This window comes from Lactuca sativa, chromosome 7, assembly GCF_002870075.4.
Source record: "Lactuca sativa cultivar Salinas chromosome 7, Lsat_Salinas_v11, whole genome shotgun sequence".
Classification (NCBI taxonomy): domain Eukaryota; kingdom Viridiplantae; phylum Streptophyta; class Magnoliopsida; order Asterales; family Asteraceae; genus Lactuca; species Lactuca sativa.
Window position 1 is genome coordinate 90,103,220 of NC_056629.2, and position 15,239 is coordinate 90,118,458.

Below are 15,239 nucleotides of genomic sequence, written 5' to 3' on the forward strand. Positions count from 1 at the left end.
TTGTTGTTTTAAATGCACGGGTTTTGGGTTTTTTCTTTAAAAAAAAAAACTGTTTTGGACGAAGCCCAAGATCACCTAGTAGTTCTATTTATTTACATTTTAAGATAACTCAAGTAGAATTCATCTATAATTTGAGGATTTGAATTTTTTTTTTTTTGAGATTTTTGGTATTATTAATAGATCAATTGTGACACTATATATATATTTGTCAAATGTACTTTTCAAGTAGTTTTACAAGTACTATAATCATAATTTTTTTAAAGAATTAGTTTTAAAATTTTATAACAATAAAAATAGTTCAAAATTAACATTAATTTAAAACTTATATCACTTTAAAAATTTACTACTAAGAAAAACCGTTAAAATTGACATTAATTTAAAAATTATATTGTAAAAGCCACTATAATTTCAAAAGACAGAGTACACAACTTTATTCTTGAATCATGTCGTACATGCTTCATTACATTAAATTGAACATAAGAAATGATATTCCAAAATACAACAATCTATAGTTTTAAGCTTTCAAAACCTAGGTGCATTGGAAGCCAGATGGGGACTTCTTTTCGCAGTAGTTAAGCAACACACTCAATGAGACAGGAACATTGAGGTTGATTCCTAAGACATTAGCTTTAATGGCAGTGCAAAGACAAACTGCAGCATCAAGATCTGCGAGGCCGGAAAGGAGGGAACAACATGGTGTCTCTGATGGGTTTCCGATGACTATTGGGAGAAGGTTGTTGAGCAAGTTAGCACACACACCCAATTTGAGAATGTCTTTCGGGCAAGTGGCTTTAGGAGAGGTTGAAGGTGTCGGTGAAGGTGTTGAAGGTTCTATAGGTGTTGGAGGCGTTGAAGGTTCTATAGGTGTTGGAGGTGTTGAAGCTGTTGGAGGCGATATGCAATGCCCCCCCGGTGATGTGGGAGGTGATGTTGGAGATGATGGGGGAGATGCTGTGGGAGGTGATGTTGGAGATGATGTGGGAGGTGATGTTGGAGATGATGGGGGAGATGCTATGGGAGGTGATGTTGGAGATGATGGGGGAGATGCTGTGGGAGGTGATGTTGGAGATGATGGTGGAGATGCTGTGGGAGGTGATGTTGGAGATGATGGGGGAGATGCTGTGGGAGGTGATGTTGGAGATGATGTTGGAGATGTTGGAGATGATGGGGGAGATGCTGTGGGAGGTGATGTTGGAGATGATGGTGGAGATGCTGTGGGAGGTGATGTTGGAGATGATGGGGGAGATGCTATGGGAGGTGATGTTGGAGATGATGGGGGAGATGCTGTGGGAGGTGATGTTGGAGATGATGTTGGAGATGATGGTGGAGATGCTGTGGGAGGTGATGTTGGAGATGATGTGGGAGGTGATGTTGTGGGAGGTGATGTTGGAGATGATGGTGGAGATGATGTGGGAGGTGATGTTGTGGGAGGTGATGTTGGAGATGATGTAGGAGGTGATGTTGGAGATGTTGTGGGAGGTGATGTTGTCGGAGGTGATGTTGGAGATGATGTGGGAGGTGGGCAAACTTCTGGTGATGGTGGAGGTGATGTTGGAGGTGGGCAAACTTTTGGAGGTGTTGGAGGTTTTGGTGGAGGTGGGCAGTCTTTTGGGGTATTAGTGGAGGATACAAGAGTGAAGAAAAGAAGATTGAAGGTAAGGAGAAAAGCTATGTTTGCCAATGCTCTTGAAGCCATTTTTAATGTTTTAGCTTGTTATAGTTGGAAAGTGTTGTAGTATGTTTCGTGTAAAGATATGCAAAGCACATACGGTATTTATAGATGGAAATCGCCATCTCTTGCCACTAGCTTCGTCACTATTTGATAATTAGCTTAATATGTTTATTCCAATTTATTCCTTTAAAATTATAAAAATAGTTTGAACGAAAATGACAGCAATATGAAGTTTTTAAAATTCAATTCGGATGTTAAGAAGAACAGTGTTCCATGGAAGTGTCATGAAGTTTGGCTGTGTTATGAAGTACGTACAAAACCAAATCATTGTCAAACAAGACAATAGCATTCCATGCATGTGGACACGTGGTGAGGACAAACGACTGCATGGAGCAATTAAGGAATTGCTTCATAAATAGATTTGATGATTAATCAGAAGCTAACAAAAAGTTATTACTAATTTCTGAAATCACTATATTATATTTTTGTCAACGAATAATTATTGGACAACATGTTTGAAAAACTATATACTAACATGTAACAGGGAACCATGATTTTAAATTAAGGATGCCGTACATCAAACTAATTAAGCTGTACATTCCTATTTAATAATAGAGATAATGACTTGAAAGGGTAACAAACTTTCGCCTTTTGTCACATTTAGTCACTAAATTTTTTTTTCGTTATCTATTTGCCATTGAACTATTGAAATTGTTCACATTTTACCCTTATGACCGGCCGTTACCGGTCATAAGGGTAAAATGTGAACAGTTTCAATAGTTTAGTGGCAAATAGATAACGACAAAAAAGTTTAGTGACTACATATGAACAAAATCGAAAATTTGTTTCCCTCTAAAAAGTTCAATGACTAAATGTGAACAAACTTCCTCTTGTATTATGTTTTAGCAAATTATTTATTTTTGTTAAATTATAGCAACATTTGTTGATGAAGAAATCTATGAAATAATAAAAAAAAAAACAAAACCCTGAAAATATATTTAAAAAAAACAAAAAACCAAAACCGAAATAAAAAACCAATGGTTTGACATTTTCCAAAATAAAAAATCAAAATTTCCAATCTGATTTTGGTTTTACAAAAAAATGAATCATTCTCACTAATGTGAATTATGACCATTGGTTTGGCATGCGGAATTTGTGACATCCCATGAATATGTAGTTACAACATCGTCTGAACTTGTAATTCATAGTAAGGGGTTAAGGGGTTAGAGTATTATCGCATAAATACGTAGTTACAACATCGCCTGAACTCGTAATTCATCACCTACAGGTTATGGGCCTGCTGGTGTTTCCACTGGTTGTCTAGAATAGTCCGTGGTCGCAATCTATATTCTGGTAGATGACTACATCGCCACATTGCCGGTTAAGGTTATGGTATCTCCTTTCATCCTACATCATATATTCATCATCATCTATTTGCCTAATTATCATCACCTTTCTATCATCACCTATCTCTCATCATTTTATTTCATCACACACCAACTATTTCATCTACCCATGTTTCATCCGCAACATATTTGTAGATATAAAATAAATATACCGTTTAAATCTTTTAAAACATGTATAAAATCGTTCATCCAACATAGACAACAAGTATTCAAATAATATGCACACATAGCACGTAATTTATATAAAATACTTCATATCTATGTGTAAGATGAAAGTAACTATATATACCATAAAAATCCCATAAATTCTTTCTAACTTCGAACCCCAAGGTTTACTCTACTAAAGCTTCATATTCTCGGCTCTCTGGACCTAGAAGGGTCCAAATCTATCACACCAAAAAGCTCAAGATAACTCTTCCTCTCACTCTACACACTCAAGCTCGCTAGGGTTCTCACTTATGGGAAAGGTAGTCGCAATTGAAGGCCATAAGTGCCTTTAAATATGGTTCGGGCCCAAAGATTTAGGGTTTCTGCCAACAGCGCGGACTTGTCGAGTCGCTCACCGACTCGTCGAGTCCATTCATTAATCCGAGTCATCAGTCGCGACCTTACTCGACGAGTTGAGGCGTCAACTCGTCGAGTCTCTCTTCTTAACTCAAAAGAAAAATACTTAAATTATGATACCTGGAAATCCGGATGTTACATTTTGTTTTTTTATTTCATAGATTTCTTCATCAACAAATGTTGCTACAATTAAACAAAAATAAATAATTTGCTAAAACATAATACAATAGGAAGTTTGTTCACATTTAGCCATTAAACTTTTTAGAGGGAAACGAACTTTCGATTTTGTTCACATTTAGTCACTAAACTTTTTTTCGTTATTTATTTGCCACTAAACTATTGAAACTGTTCACATTTTACCCTTATGACCGGTAACAGCCGGTCATAAGGGTAAAATGTGAACAATTTCAATAGTTCAATAACAAATAGATAACGGAAAAAAGTTTAGTGACTAAATGTAAACAAAGTCGAAAGTTCGTTACCCTTTCAAGTCATTATCCCTTAATAATATTGTCTTTCTTTTTTTCTCTTTTTATTAATGTACTGGTAACTACATGGTCTAAGTTTCGTGTGTGAATTTATTTAAATTGGTCTTTTAAATTTATAAACCCAATAGAAATATAAAACCTTATTCATCTCACAAGATTTAGAAGTTTTTTAATATCTTATAAGGCAACTAAATACCCACTTTTTTAATAAATGTTAGTGTTATATATATGGTGTTACCGAAATGCAATCTTTTTTGGGGATCCTTAGTATAAAGAAGAGAATATTGTTGACAATATTGTAATTTTTTCTATTAGTTGGTTGTGCCTTAGAAACTAGGGGTGTGCGCGGTGTGGTTTAAAGTCAAAACCGCACCACATATGCGGTTTGAGTTATTTTAAAACCGCACAACAGAAGTTCAAAACCACGTTATGCAGTGCAGTTTGTGCGGTTTGAAGAGTTGCTATATTTTATAACTTTTGAAAAATCTAAAAAACCTTTTGATCTTTTGAGATATAAAACTAGAAACTAAAAATGTTTTGCAAAAAACTCAAAAACAAGTTGCTTTCCGTAATACGTTTGATAATTAATTCCTATTGTATGATTATATTCACTAATTTTAGGTTAATTATATATACCCATTTTTATACGTACCAGCATTTTAACTGTTACAAACTTATAATCAGATATTATTAGTATTTTATTAATCTTAGTGATGAAACAATATGTTTTCATATATATATATATATATATATATATATATATATATATATATATATATATATATATATATATATATATATATATATATATATATATATATATATATATATAGGAGTAAGATCAAATGAGAACACCAAAAAGGTTGAGAACGTGAGAACAAAGTATATTCATTTGTGATCACATGTATTCATTTGTGGAGAAATGATAAATTTTTAAGTTTTTAATTTCAATTAAAGAGAAAAAGCATATTCATGTTGATTGTGCGTAAAACTTTATCATTTCTCCATAAATGAATACATGGAATCATAAATATACTTGTTCTCGCGTTCTCAACCTTTTAGGTGTTCTCATTTGATCATTTCCATATATATATATATATATATATATATATATATATATATATATATATATATATATATATATATATATATATATATATATATGCGGTGCGGTTTAAACCGCGACTTTGTTATTGAAAACCGCAAACCGCACCGCATAGTGTGGTTTAACAATGTAACAAACTACAAACCGTACCACAAAAGTTCTAAACCGCATTATGCGGTGCGGTCGGTTTATACGGTTTGGTTCACACCCCTATTAGAAACAATAATTGTGCCTTAGAAACAGCAAGGCTAATAGGATTTGGCCGAAATGGCTTCTAAGTTCCTTAATGCCTTAATATGCTATATCTTTTGCTAGCATCTAGTTAGTTTCTTCTCTACCTATATGTTTTTTTGCCGTTAAAAAAAATATATCTACAGTAAACTCTCAATATTTTGGGAAAAATTCAAAAAAATCCTAATTTTTTTAATAAAAAACCCCAATAAACAGGATAAACATAAGAATTCAATCATCTTCATCCGATAATCCTCATTTAACCGGTTACAAATGTCTATGTCGACTGGACATGGTGAGGTGGATGTGAGTCACTAAAGAGAGTCAGATATAAAGCTCATACACATGCATAAGAGTTTCATTCAATTGTGCCCTAAAATTAAACTAGGCAGAAATCAAAGCAGGAGGAGGATCCACAAATGTCGTCTTCATCTTTAGTAGGAAGCAAATGATCAAATCAAAGAGGGATGAATCGTCTAAGAAACACATGATATCGTGGTGATCTTGTTGGAAGATGGACTTCATGGACTCCATTAAACCCAGGAAGAAGGTTTATAGGCTGCCCAAATTACCAGGATGCACTCAAAGACTACAAATACTTTCAATGGGTGGATTCTCCTCTACCAAACCAGTGGTATGCAAATCTCTTACTAGAATTTCACAATAATGGTAACTTGGAGAACAATACAATATTCGGGGAGTTTGGACAACAACAAGTTGAGGGGAACTTTTTTGGAGGCATTGTTAAACAACCAGTAGCACAACAACCCGTGGAAGGAGTGATCATTCATCAACTTAATGGAAATGAAGGTGGAAGATGGAAATCATTGTTTTATGTGTTTATTGTTTCTTTTTTGTTTGTTTTGATGATGTTGAAGGATTGGTAGGATAGACAGAAGATGGACGGGAACTAGTGTTTTGGCTGTGTTTGTTTGGCTAGTATTAATGTGTTTGGGTTATCTATGTTAGGGTACTATCAATGTCTTTTGGAATATGTATTATGTTGTGTCCCATTATTTAATGAAATGACTTAACAAGTTTACGTTTATATAGGACTTATAAGTGTTTCCGGTGTAATCATGAATGAATGGAATCAATTAACAATGAATAGAAGAAATTAACAATGAATGGAATCAATCATAGATGGAATGCTTAATGAATGGAATCAATAAACAATAGAAGTAGTAATGAATTAAATGAATAAACAATGGAATCAGTAATGACTGGAATCATTTGTGACAAGAATTATTTGTGACCGGAATCAAGTAAGGTTGGAATCAAACATGGTTGAGATTCCATTTAACTAAACAATGTAATCATGATTAAAGCACTGTAATGGAATTAACAACATACACATATACAATATAATCATGAATGAATGGAATCAATTAATAATGAATAGAATCAATTAACAATGAATGGAATCAGTCATAAATGTTATGCTTAATGAATGAAATCAATAAACAAGGGAAGCAGTAATGAATTGAATGAATAAATAATGGAATCAGTAATGACCGGAATCATTTGTGACCGGAATCAAGTATGGCTCGAATCAAACATGGTTGAAAGTCCATTTAACTAAACAATGTAATCATGATTAAAGCACTGGAATGAAATTAACAACATACACATATACAATATAATCATCTTAAAGAAAGATAAACCATTTTTATCATAGAACATGTAATATTAATCAAAGCCAAATGTTTGAATGGCTAGTTGTGTAAATGCCCAAAACCATAAACAAAAGGAGTTATTAACAAAAGGGGCTATCTATAGTTGCCCAAAGCTAAAAGTTTTTTTTTACATGTTCTTAACAAAAGCATGGGTTAGAAACACCCTAATCTATGTTAAGTGGGTTGGATGAACTCATCCCCTTCCCATTTTTGACAACCACCACTTTCTTCAACTATATTTTTGTTCCTCTCAGAAGGCTTCCTCATTCTCATTTTTGGCCTCCTCCTTCTATTATCCTCTTGATGCATATCCTCCTGCTCCATCCCCTCTATTCCCATGTCATCTTCATTGATTCCATCCTGAGCCATCCCCTGTATACTCATTCCATCTACATTGATTTCATCCTCATTCATGTCCTCTTGATCCTTGCCCTCCTAATCCATCACCTCTACACCCATATCATGTTGATCCATGCCATCTTCCCCCATATCATGTTGATCCATGTCCTCCTCACCCATACCCTCTTGATCCATCACTTCAACTCCAGGTGGTTGACCTTCAGAGCCTATGTCTACAGTTATTTGACTATGAAACCCAAAAGCCTGTAACAAGCATAACAAAATATTTTTAGGGAAATTAAACATTATAAAACATACTTGTGATATATCATGCTCCATAGGTACTTGTTTTAAACCATCAAATTCATTTAATTCTTCTTCATTGATTCCAAGACAGTCCAAAATCTCCTCTATAGTTTAATTTGACTCTTTCATGAATTGAATATTACTCTTTACATTTACTCTAACTTCATTGTGAACTTCAAGACTCACCACTTCAGGAGTCACCACTTAAGGACTAACTTCATTATCAACAGTAGGAGTAACTTCATTTTCACTCTCAATATTTGGAAACTTAGAAGTTCCCTCACCAAAATTTTTATTCACTCTTCCACCACATCCCATAACACCACCTCTCTTGCCTCTTCCACCAGATCCCCTACCACCACATCTATTGCCTCTTCTTCCAGATCCCCTACCACCACCTCTATTACCTCTTCCTCCTCTATCACCTCTTCTACATCCTATCAAGTTAGCCAAATCAAGATCCAACTTGGGTCTACCTATTTTCTTTTTGGGTTTTGGTTCAGGGACATCCTTTGGATTTTTGCAAGATGTTCTATTATGTCCCATTTGAAGATAATTCCTTCATTGCATAGTTCTTCCCTTGGAAGACACGTGGGCGTACTTGTCCTCATGATTAGATGCATGTCTCCTTCTTTTAACACTGGGTCTTCCTGGCATCCTCCTTGTTGTAGGTGGTAGGGGATTGGTAAAGTTACTAACTTCCCACAAATTACTTCCATTTACTAGAAGTATGTTAGACTGGTATGTAGCCATGTAGTTATTCTTGCTAAACCAACTGCTAATGAATTCCTTTGGATCCTGGTTGGTGTGTAAAATTGATACCTATGCATGCACACACGGTATCCCTGATATCTCTTATAGTCTGCAGCTGCAGTAATGGTGTACCAAGTTAACTCCATAACTTTGAAAGCCATCCCTAATTTCATATGTATTAACACCACTTGGCACTGCACACTAATTCCTGCAAATATAAACACTTAGGTTAGTATAAATACTCGATTAAAAACCTATATTTATATATGAAATACAATTTGATGAGAATTAATCTCTTGATCTTTTAGATCTTTCACAGGTATATTGATAAAGAACAAACAATTCAAACACAATACGATTAAGAACATAGTATGGAATCAATATGAAGCTTATGATTCAAATATAGTCACGCCTCAGCAAAGATCGATAAAGAACTTCCACTGTAGAGGCGAGCTATGGTTTACAATACTTTGATAGGAAAGATAATAAAAGCGTTACTTACAAAGGATGCATGCATGCACCTTAAATACTAAAACCCTAGAGTAAAACAATGCACGGTTGGACAGGCCCAAACCGGATACCAAAACTGGGCTAAGGACCGAGCCCATGACGCAACACTATAAGCCCAACAATCTCCCCCTTTGCGTCAATTGGGGCAAGACCTTCACTTCGGTTGATTAGCTGAATTTCGCTTCACCACTTTGAATAAGCAAGGAATTATAGCAAGAAGAACATGGCGAAAGTGGATATACCATCTTATCATATTAGTGAAGTACTTCTTGTCGCCTTCACTGTTCTGCTTGTATTTGTGAATAATCCCTAGAACACACTCCAAGCACGAAGTAGTGAAGAGATGCTTATCTGTTAAGGCGAACAGACACTTCTTGCCATCCTGTTTGGTGAGCATCACAGAATTTAAGGCTGGATCAAGCGTTCCCATCTTCATCTTGTTGACGTCACTTGCAGGACCAACTGGCAGAATAGTAGGTTTCTTTCTGAGAACCGAAGCAACCTCTTGATCCATCTTAGCTACCTCCAGAACGTAGCACACTAACAATCTTTTAAGATGATCAATGATTGGCTCATACTCTACAAGGTTGGAGAGTAGAATGTTGTGCAGGACAATCCAATCATGAGGATTAAAATTGCGCAGATCAGCAAGAGAGAAAGTATGCTCAGACAAATACGAACCTCTTGTGACTTTGAACTTGACGTTGATAAATTTTCCTGCTGCTTGAGGCTTAAGGAGCCGAACGGTGATGATTTTCTAAGCGCTCCAAGTGACATATTGCGGTTGAGCAAACTCTAAGTAGTAATCGATGAGCTCACGATCAACCTTCGGGTCTGCTTGTGGGACTTTTGCAACGGGAAGAAAGCAGTGAAACACAAACGCCTTTCAGGTGATAGGCATGTCAAATTGTGAATCCTTTGTGTTTTCACAGTCCAAAGACACTACCGGCTCAAGCCAATGAGTGCTAGGAGAGTCATTGGCTTCTTTGATCAGCTTCTCCAACGTCCAAAAGGGAAAAAGAGTTTCCTTGCTTTCTAGGAGATCTTGAGCCTCCTTTAATCTCCTTTCTCTTTCTTCAGCTTCTTTCACTATTTTGGCGTTGAGATCGATTTCCCTTTCCCTTGCCTTTCGCTTCAAGGCATCAGCAATAGTTTCCTCTTCCTCATCGCTGTCATCCACTATTGGATCCTTGCCTTTACCCTTAGGACCCGAACCATGCTCAGGCTTCTGTATTTCTGGCTGGGAAGTGAGAGGAGGTTGAGACTTAGGAGGAGGTTGAGACGACAATGTGAGTCCTTCTCCCCCTTGTTTCGGAGGTACCACTGCCTCGGAAACACCTTCAATGCGACTCAACATCCCACGGATAGGACGGAGTTTGTCAGCAAGATGGCGTCGAATAGTAATAGTCAGAATAGGGTCATGAGCCTCCAAAATTCCCAAGAGAATGGTGTGAATATCGGAGACACAGCTCTTGACAACAGCTTTTTCAAAGCGATGCTGAGTGACCTCACTTTTCGCCTGAGAAAGATGAAGACTTTTGGTCTTGAGTTGAGTTGTCTTGCGAGCAAGCTTATCCATTAAGGAGTTTTTCACAGCGAGGTCATCTTGAAGCTTGGTAAGATGCTCGTTGAGAGAGGAAAGAAGAGCGGCGTTGTCCTTTTGAATATCCTGAAGAAGATGGACAAAATTTTTCTTCTCAGCAGCAAAGGCTTCTTCAAGCTTGGTTGTTGAGTTGGTCACTTTGGAAGCATTTGAGGCAGCGGCTCCCTGTAAGGACTCGGTAAAAATGTTAGCGTCTTGAATTAATTTATCGACTTTTTCGGTCACCTCTGTACACACTTTGGTGGAATTGTGAATGGCTTCTGTGGCACGAGAGATGGAAGCCTCATGTGCTGTGACAAAGGAGTCAAACATTTTCTGAATAGCAGATTCAGAATTGGGATTGTGAGAGGAAGAAGAGGCCATGAGTGTATCGAGTTTGGCATTCAACTCCTTGAGATGCTTTTTGGTAAGAGGAGCATCATCATCTTCGCTACTTTGAACACGATAAGGGCTGTAGTAAAAGGAATCAAATTGCATGTCTTCGCCTCCCAGGACAGGGTTGGTTTCGGTTGATGGTGTGGGAGATAAGGGTCTGGTTGTTTCTGGGACGCAAGACCGAACCCCCGTATCATATATGTTGGTTGGAACTCCAGTGGTGGTGGTTTTGGTTGCATCTGAGAAGATAGGAGTGGGAATGAGAATAGTAGATGTAGGTTGAGATGAAGTAACTGGGAAGGTTGGTGGTAAGGAAATGGGGATTGTAGCAAGTGGAGAAGAAGGAACTGGGGAACGAACATGTACTTCAGGTGTTGGTGATCTAGGCGGAGTATCACCACGAGCCGAAGCCTCCTCGTCAAAGCTTTCACTCTCAGATTATGTGGGAGTAGTTGGTTTGTTACCAGGAGGAACATACTCAGAATCCGAATCGCTAGCGGATTGAAGAATGAGTCTCCTGGCTGGCTTTTCAAGTTCTTCTGCTTAGGTTGGGAAGGAGCATTTTTGTCAGACTTTCGCTTCTTGGGAGTTTGTCCCATAGTTGTTTTAGTGTCTCTCACTTCCTTTTGTGTTTCTGGTTTCTTTCCTCTCTTCGCAGGCTTGTCTGCTTCCTCGATAGAGCGAATCATGGCAGGAGTGAGTTCCCTTGGGACCGAAGAAGGAAGTTTATTGTATTCTTGAATGAATTTGCTTGCCTCAGTCACGCAAGCATACGTAGCTGTTGGGATCGATCCAGTGAAGGAATACTTGGAAGGATCTATGACGATGATCTTCGTTGTGTGAAAGGTTGCGATAGGTGAAAGAAGGGAGTCTGTCATGATTGGAACGTGAAGACGATCCATCACCCACTTTGTGATAATAGACCAGTACCTACCACATGAAATCTCAGAATGTCGAGATGAAGAATATAAACTCTGAACCAGTTGTTGCCATATGACTGCCCCATAGTCCAGAGTAACCCCAGTATACAACCCATAAAGCACAATCATAAATGACTTGCTTGCTCCATCTGAACCAGTGCTACGCTCAGAGAGACCCTTGAAAAGAAGAGTAAAGAGGCCGTTCCATTGTGGGGGAAGGCAAGACTTCTTAAATTTGGTGACAGTGGTTAGGGTTTCTGTGTACCCCATTTGGTAGAACATGCAGAACAGTTGACTAGTAGTAATCGAGTCGGGGTTTACCAAAGTGGGTTCATGAGCAAGACCAATTAGGGCACAAAAGCGATTCGTGGAGATAAAGGTCTTCTCGTTGTGAATATCAAAGTGAATACTCTCAGCAACCTTGTCATAGTAAGTGGTTGAATAAATGTGAGAGAGGCAGGTCATGGGAATGACTTCTACCTTTGTAAGAGCATCAACAAGAGGTGAGTACCTGAGACATTTGAAGACGTACAACATGTAGGGTTCATAGATGAAGGGTGTAATATCAATGATGAGGTTTTGTTGAGGCGTGATGGTGCCTTTCATCACTAGGAAGGTTCTGGAATGCCTTCTGGTCAACTATTGAACAATTACAGCTTATGTCATTGAATTATTAATTAATCTAATTAATCACAAAATTAATTCTAATGAATTTCTGATTAGTTCTTAATTAAATAATACTATTTCTAATTAATATATTATTCTTATAATATATTAATAAATTATTTATTGTTATTTATTAATCATATAATAAATTCGTAAATCAGAACCAAAAAAGACTTTGTTAATAATTCAATTATATACAAATTTAGTTATTGGCTTAGACAACTAATCTAACACAAAATTGATCTAGAGTGGTGGTTGTTGGATGCTTCAGACGATTTAGATAATTATATAGACTTATATCCCTCTCTGAGTCTTCAAGAGGTAAATCTTTTTTTCCTATATGATTATTATGTTTGATGTCTGTAGTTGTAATTTTCACCACTATTTAACAATGTTTGGTAACATGAGAGACATAGGCAACAATATATGTTCTAGATGATGGATTGGTCGGTTCTCCGACAATGCACTAATAAAGGGCATAGGGTGGCTCTATAATTAAAATAATGCAACATAGTCATTAATTAGACTACCACAAACCACATGGACCATTCATGTAATAATAATAATAATAATAATAATAATAATAATAATTGGAGGTCAAACAGTGACGAGTTTAGAACCTAAAACCACGTGGTTTACTTTTTAAATGATATATTAGTTGTGGGTTTGGGTTAGGTCAGGTCATATAAGTAGAAAAAGAAAATTCATACAATACTTGACGAGGTCTTATATATTGATATATTTTCACAACTATATTATTATTAATACTTTTAAAAACTGAAACCGATCTCAAAAAACTGGTTAAAAACTGGACCTCTTTATTTATTTATTCATTTTTTTTTTTTAAATCTTTTTCGGTTAAAATTAACATTTGTGCACCTCTATACCTTGAATTGATTATTTATTTGGGCAATACGAACTTTAAAAATCTTCGTTTATCCATTTATTTTTGCCAAAACATGAAGGTAATATACTAAAAGATAATAAATGTAAGTCACAATTTTTATTTTACATATACCTCTTGTTAAAAAAAAAAAGGTAGATCAACACCTACCTTTGTGATATGTACACTCGCTAATGAGGTCAAACCAATAGACTACTACAAACCATATAGACCATTTGTCTAATAATAATAATAATAATAAATATATATAAAAAAAAAACCAAAAAATGTAGGCAACAAATGATAAACTATCATATTAGAAAGATACAACTAGTAGCAATAAAGAATATATACAAATAGACTCATCTACTCTAATAAATGAAAATGACTTTGTCACATGTCTTCTTCTCATTCATTTGGACACATGACATTTTCTAGAAATTTTAAAATTTTCTATTTTCCACTTGTCATTTTATTGTATTTTTGATTTTATTAAATTAAAATCCACATTTAATATATAAGGTAATATATATGTAAGGTATTTATTAGAAATGGTTTATATATGTAATGTATCTAATGCATTAAAGTCTCATTAATTTTAATAATTCAAAAAATTTCTTATTTTTCTTATAAATTTAAAGGTTTCAAATTGTTAAAATTTTATATTTAATTTTTTTAAATAAACTCATGTAATACATGGGTCTCACACCTAGTTCAGAAATAATTCGGCACAGATGAAGGGAACGAGGGTGTTTGAATGATTGATAAATAATTCGGCACAGATGAAGGGAACGAGGGTGTTTGAATGATTGATAGAGAAAGTACATTTGAAAATAAAAAATATATTAAAAACATAAAACTTATTAATTTGATATAGTTATTTGTGTTGGCTGTGTTACGAAGTACGTACAAAACCAATTTATTGTCGATCAAAGACAATATCGTTTTGGTTTTCATGTAAGTGGGCACGTGGTGGAGGCAAACGGCTGCATGGAGGAATCAAAGACTATATACCACAATTTATTCATAGAAAGACGATTAGTTAAAGAGCTAACAAAAAGTTATTATTAATTTCTGAATATCACTATATTATATTTTTATAAAGCAATAATTAATTCCCAAACATGTTAGAAAACCTATTATAACATGTAAGAATACAGAACCAAAATACGACAAAATTTCAAAAATGTTCACTATAGTTTGTAAATTTTTTTTTAGATAGATTCAAAAAAAAGTTTATTAACAAAAGAGAATTCTATTTGATGGTTTTGTTGTATTTTTGGTCCCTATCTCTTAAAGTTTAGTAGTTTGACTGTTAATTTTTTTGAAAATGACAGTTTTATCCCCAATAATCATTTCTGTAGTTTTATCTTTTTACCAAACCAGAAGGACCATTTCCGAAAAAAAAAATATTTTATTGAATTACTGTACATTAATTCTTTTAATTAAATTTTTTAATTGCTTTCTTATTATATTATTTTTTATTATATTATTATATTTTAAATCATTCTTAATATATTATATTTATATATTAATAAATATTACTTTGAATATTAATTTTTTTATTGGATCATTACGTTAAATTTATTATTTTTATTTATCATAAGTATTATTTTTTAACTATTTTTATTTTCTTTTAATTTTTTCTTTATTATTTTAAATAAAAATACCAAAAAATCTCGCACACCCTACTTCTACTAATTTATTTTAGACAAAACTTCAAAAATGATCCCTGTGGTTTC

At 35.0% G+C, this 15,239-nt stretch overlaps 2 protein-coding genes across 2 annotated transcripts; both read right to left on the reverse strand.

The window, feature by feature from the left end:
- Positions 1-406: 406 nt before the first annotated feature.
- On the reverse strand, positions 407-1,755 carry LOC122195136 (vegetative cell wall protein gp1-like). Its single transcript, XM_042896658.1, has one exon. The coding sequence runs from the start codon at positions 1,694-1,696 to the stop codon at positions 530-532; it is 1,167 nt and encodes a 388-aa protein (XP_042752592.1). The 5' UTR covers positions 1,697-1,755; the 3' UTR covers positions 407-529.
- Positions 1,756-7,577: 5,822 nt separating this feature from the next.
- LOC111888541 (ATP-dependent RNA helicase DBP2-like) lies at positions 7,578-8,333 on the reverse strand. Its single transcript, XM_023884693.1, has 2 exons — positions 8,004-8,333; positions 7,578-7,745 (listed from the first exon to the last, which is right to left on the reverse strand). Exons 1-2 carry the CDS (start codon positions 8,331-8,333, stop codon positions 7,578-7,580), a joined length of 498 nt encoding a protein of 165 aa, XP_023740461.1.
- Between the last annotated feature and the right edge of the window lie 6,906 nt (positions 8,334-15,239).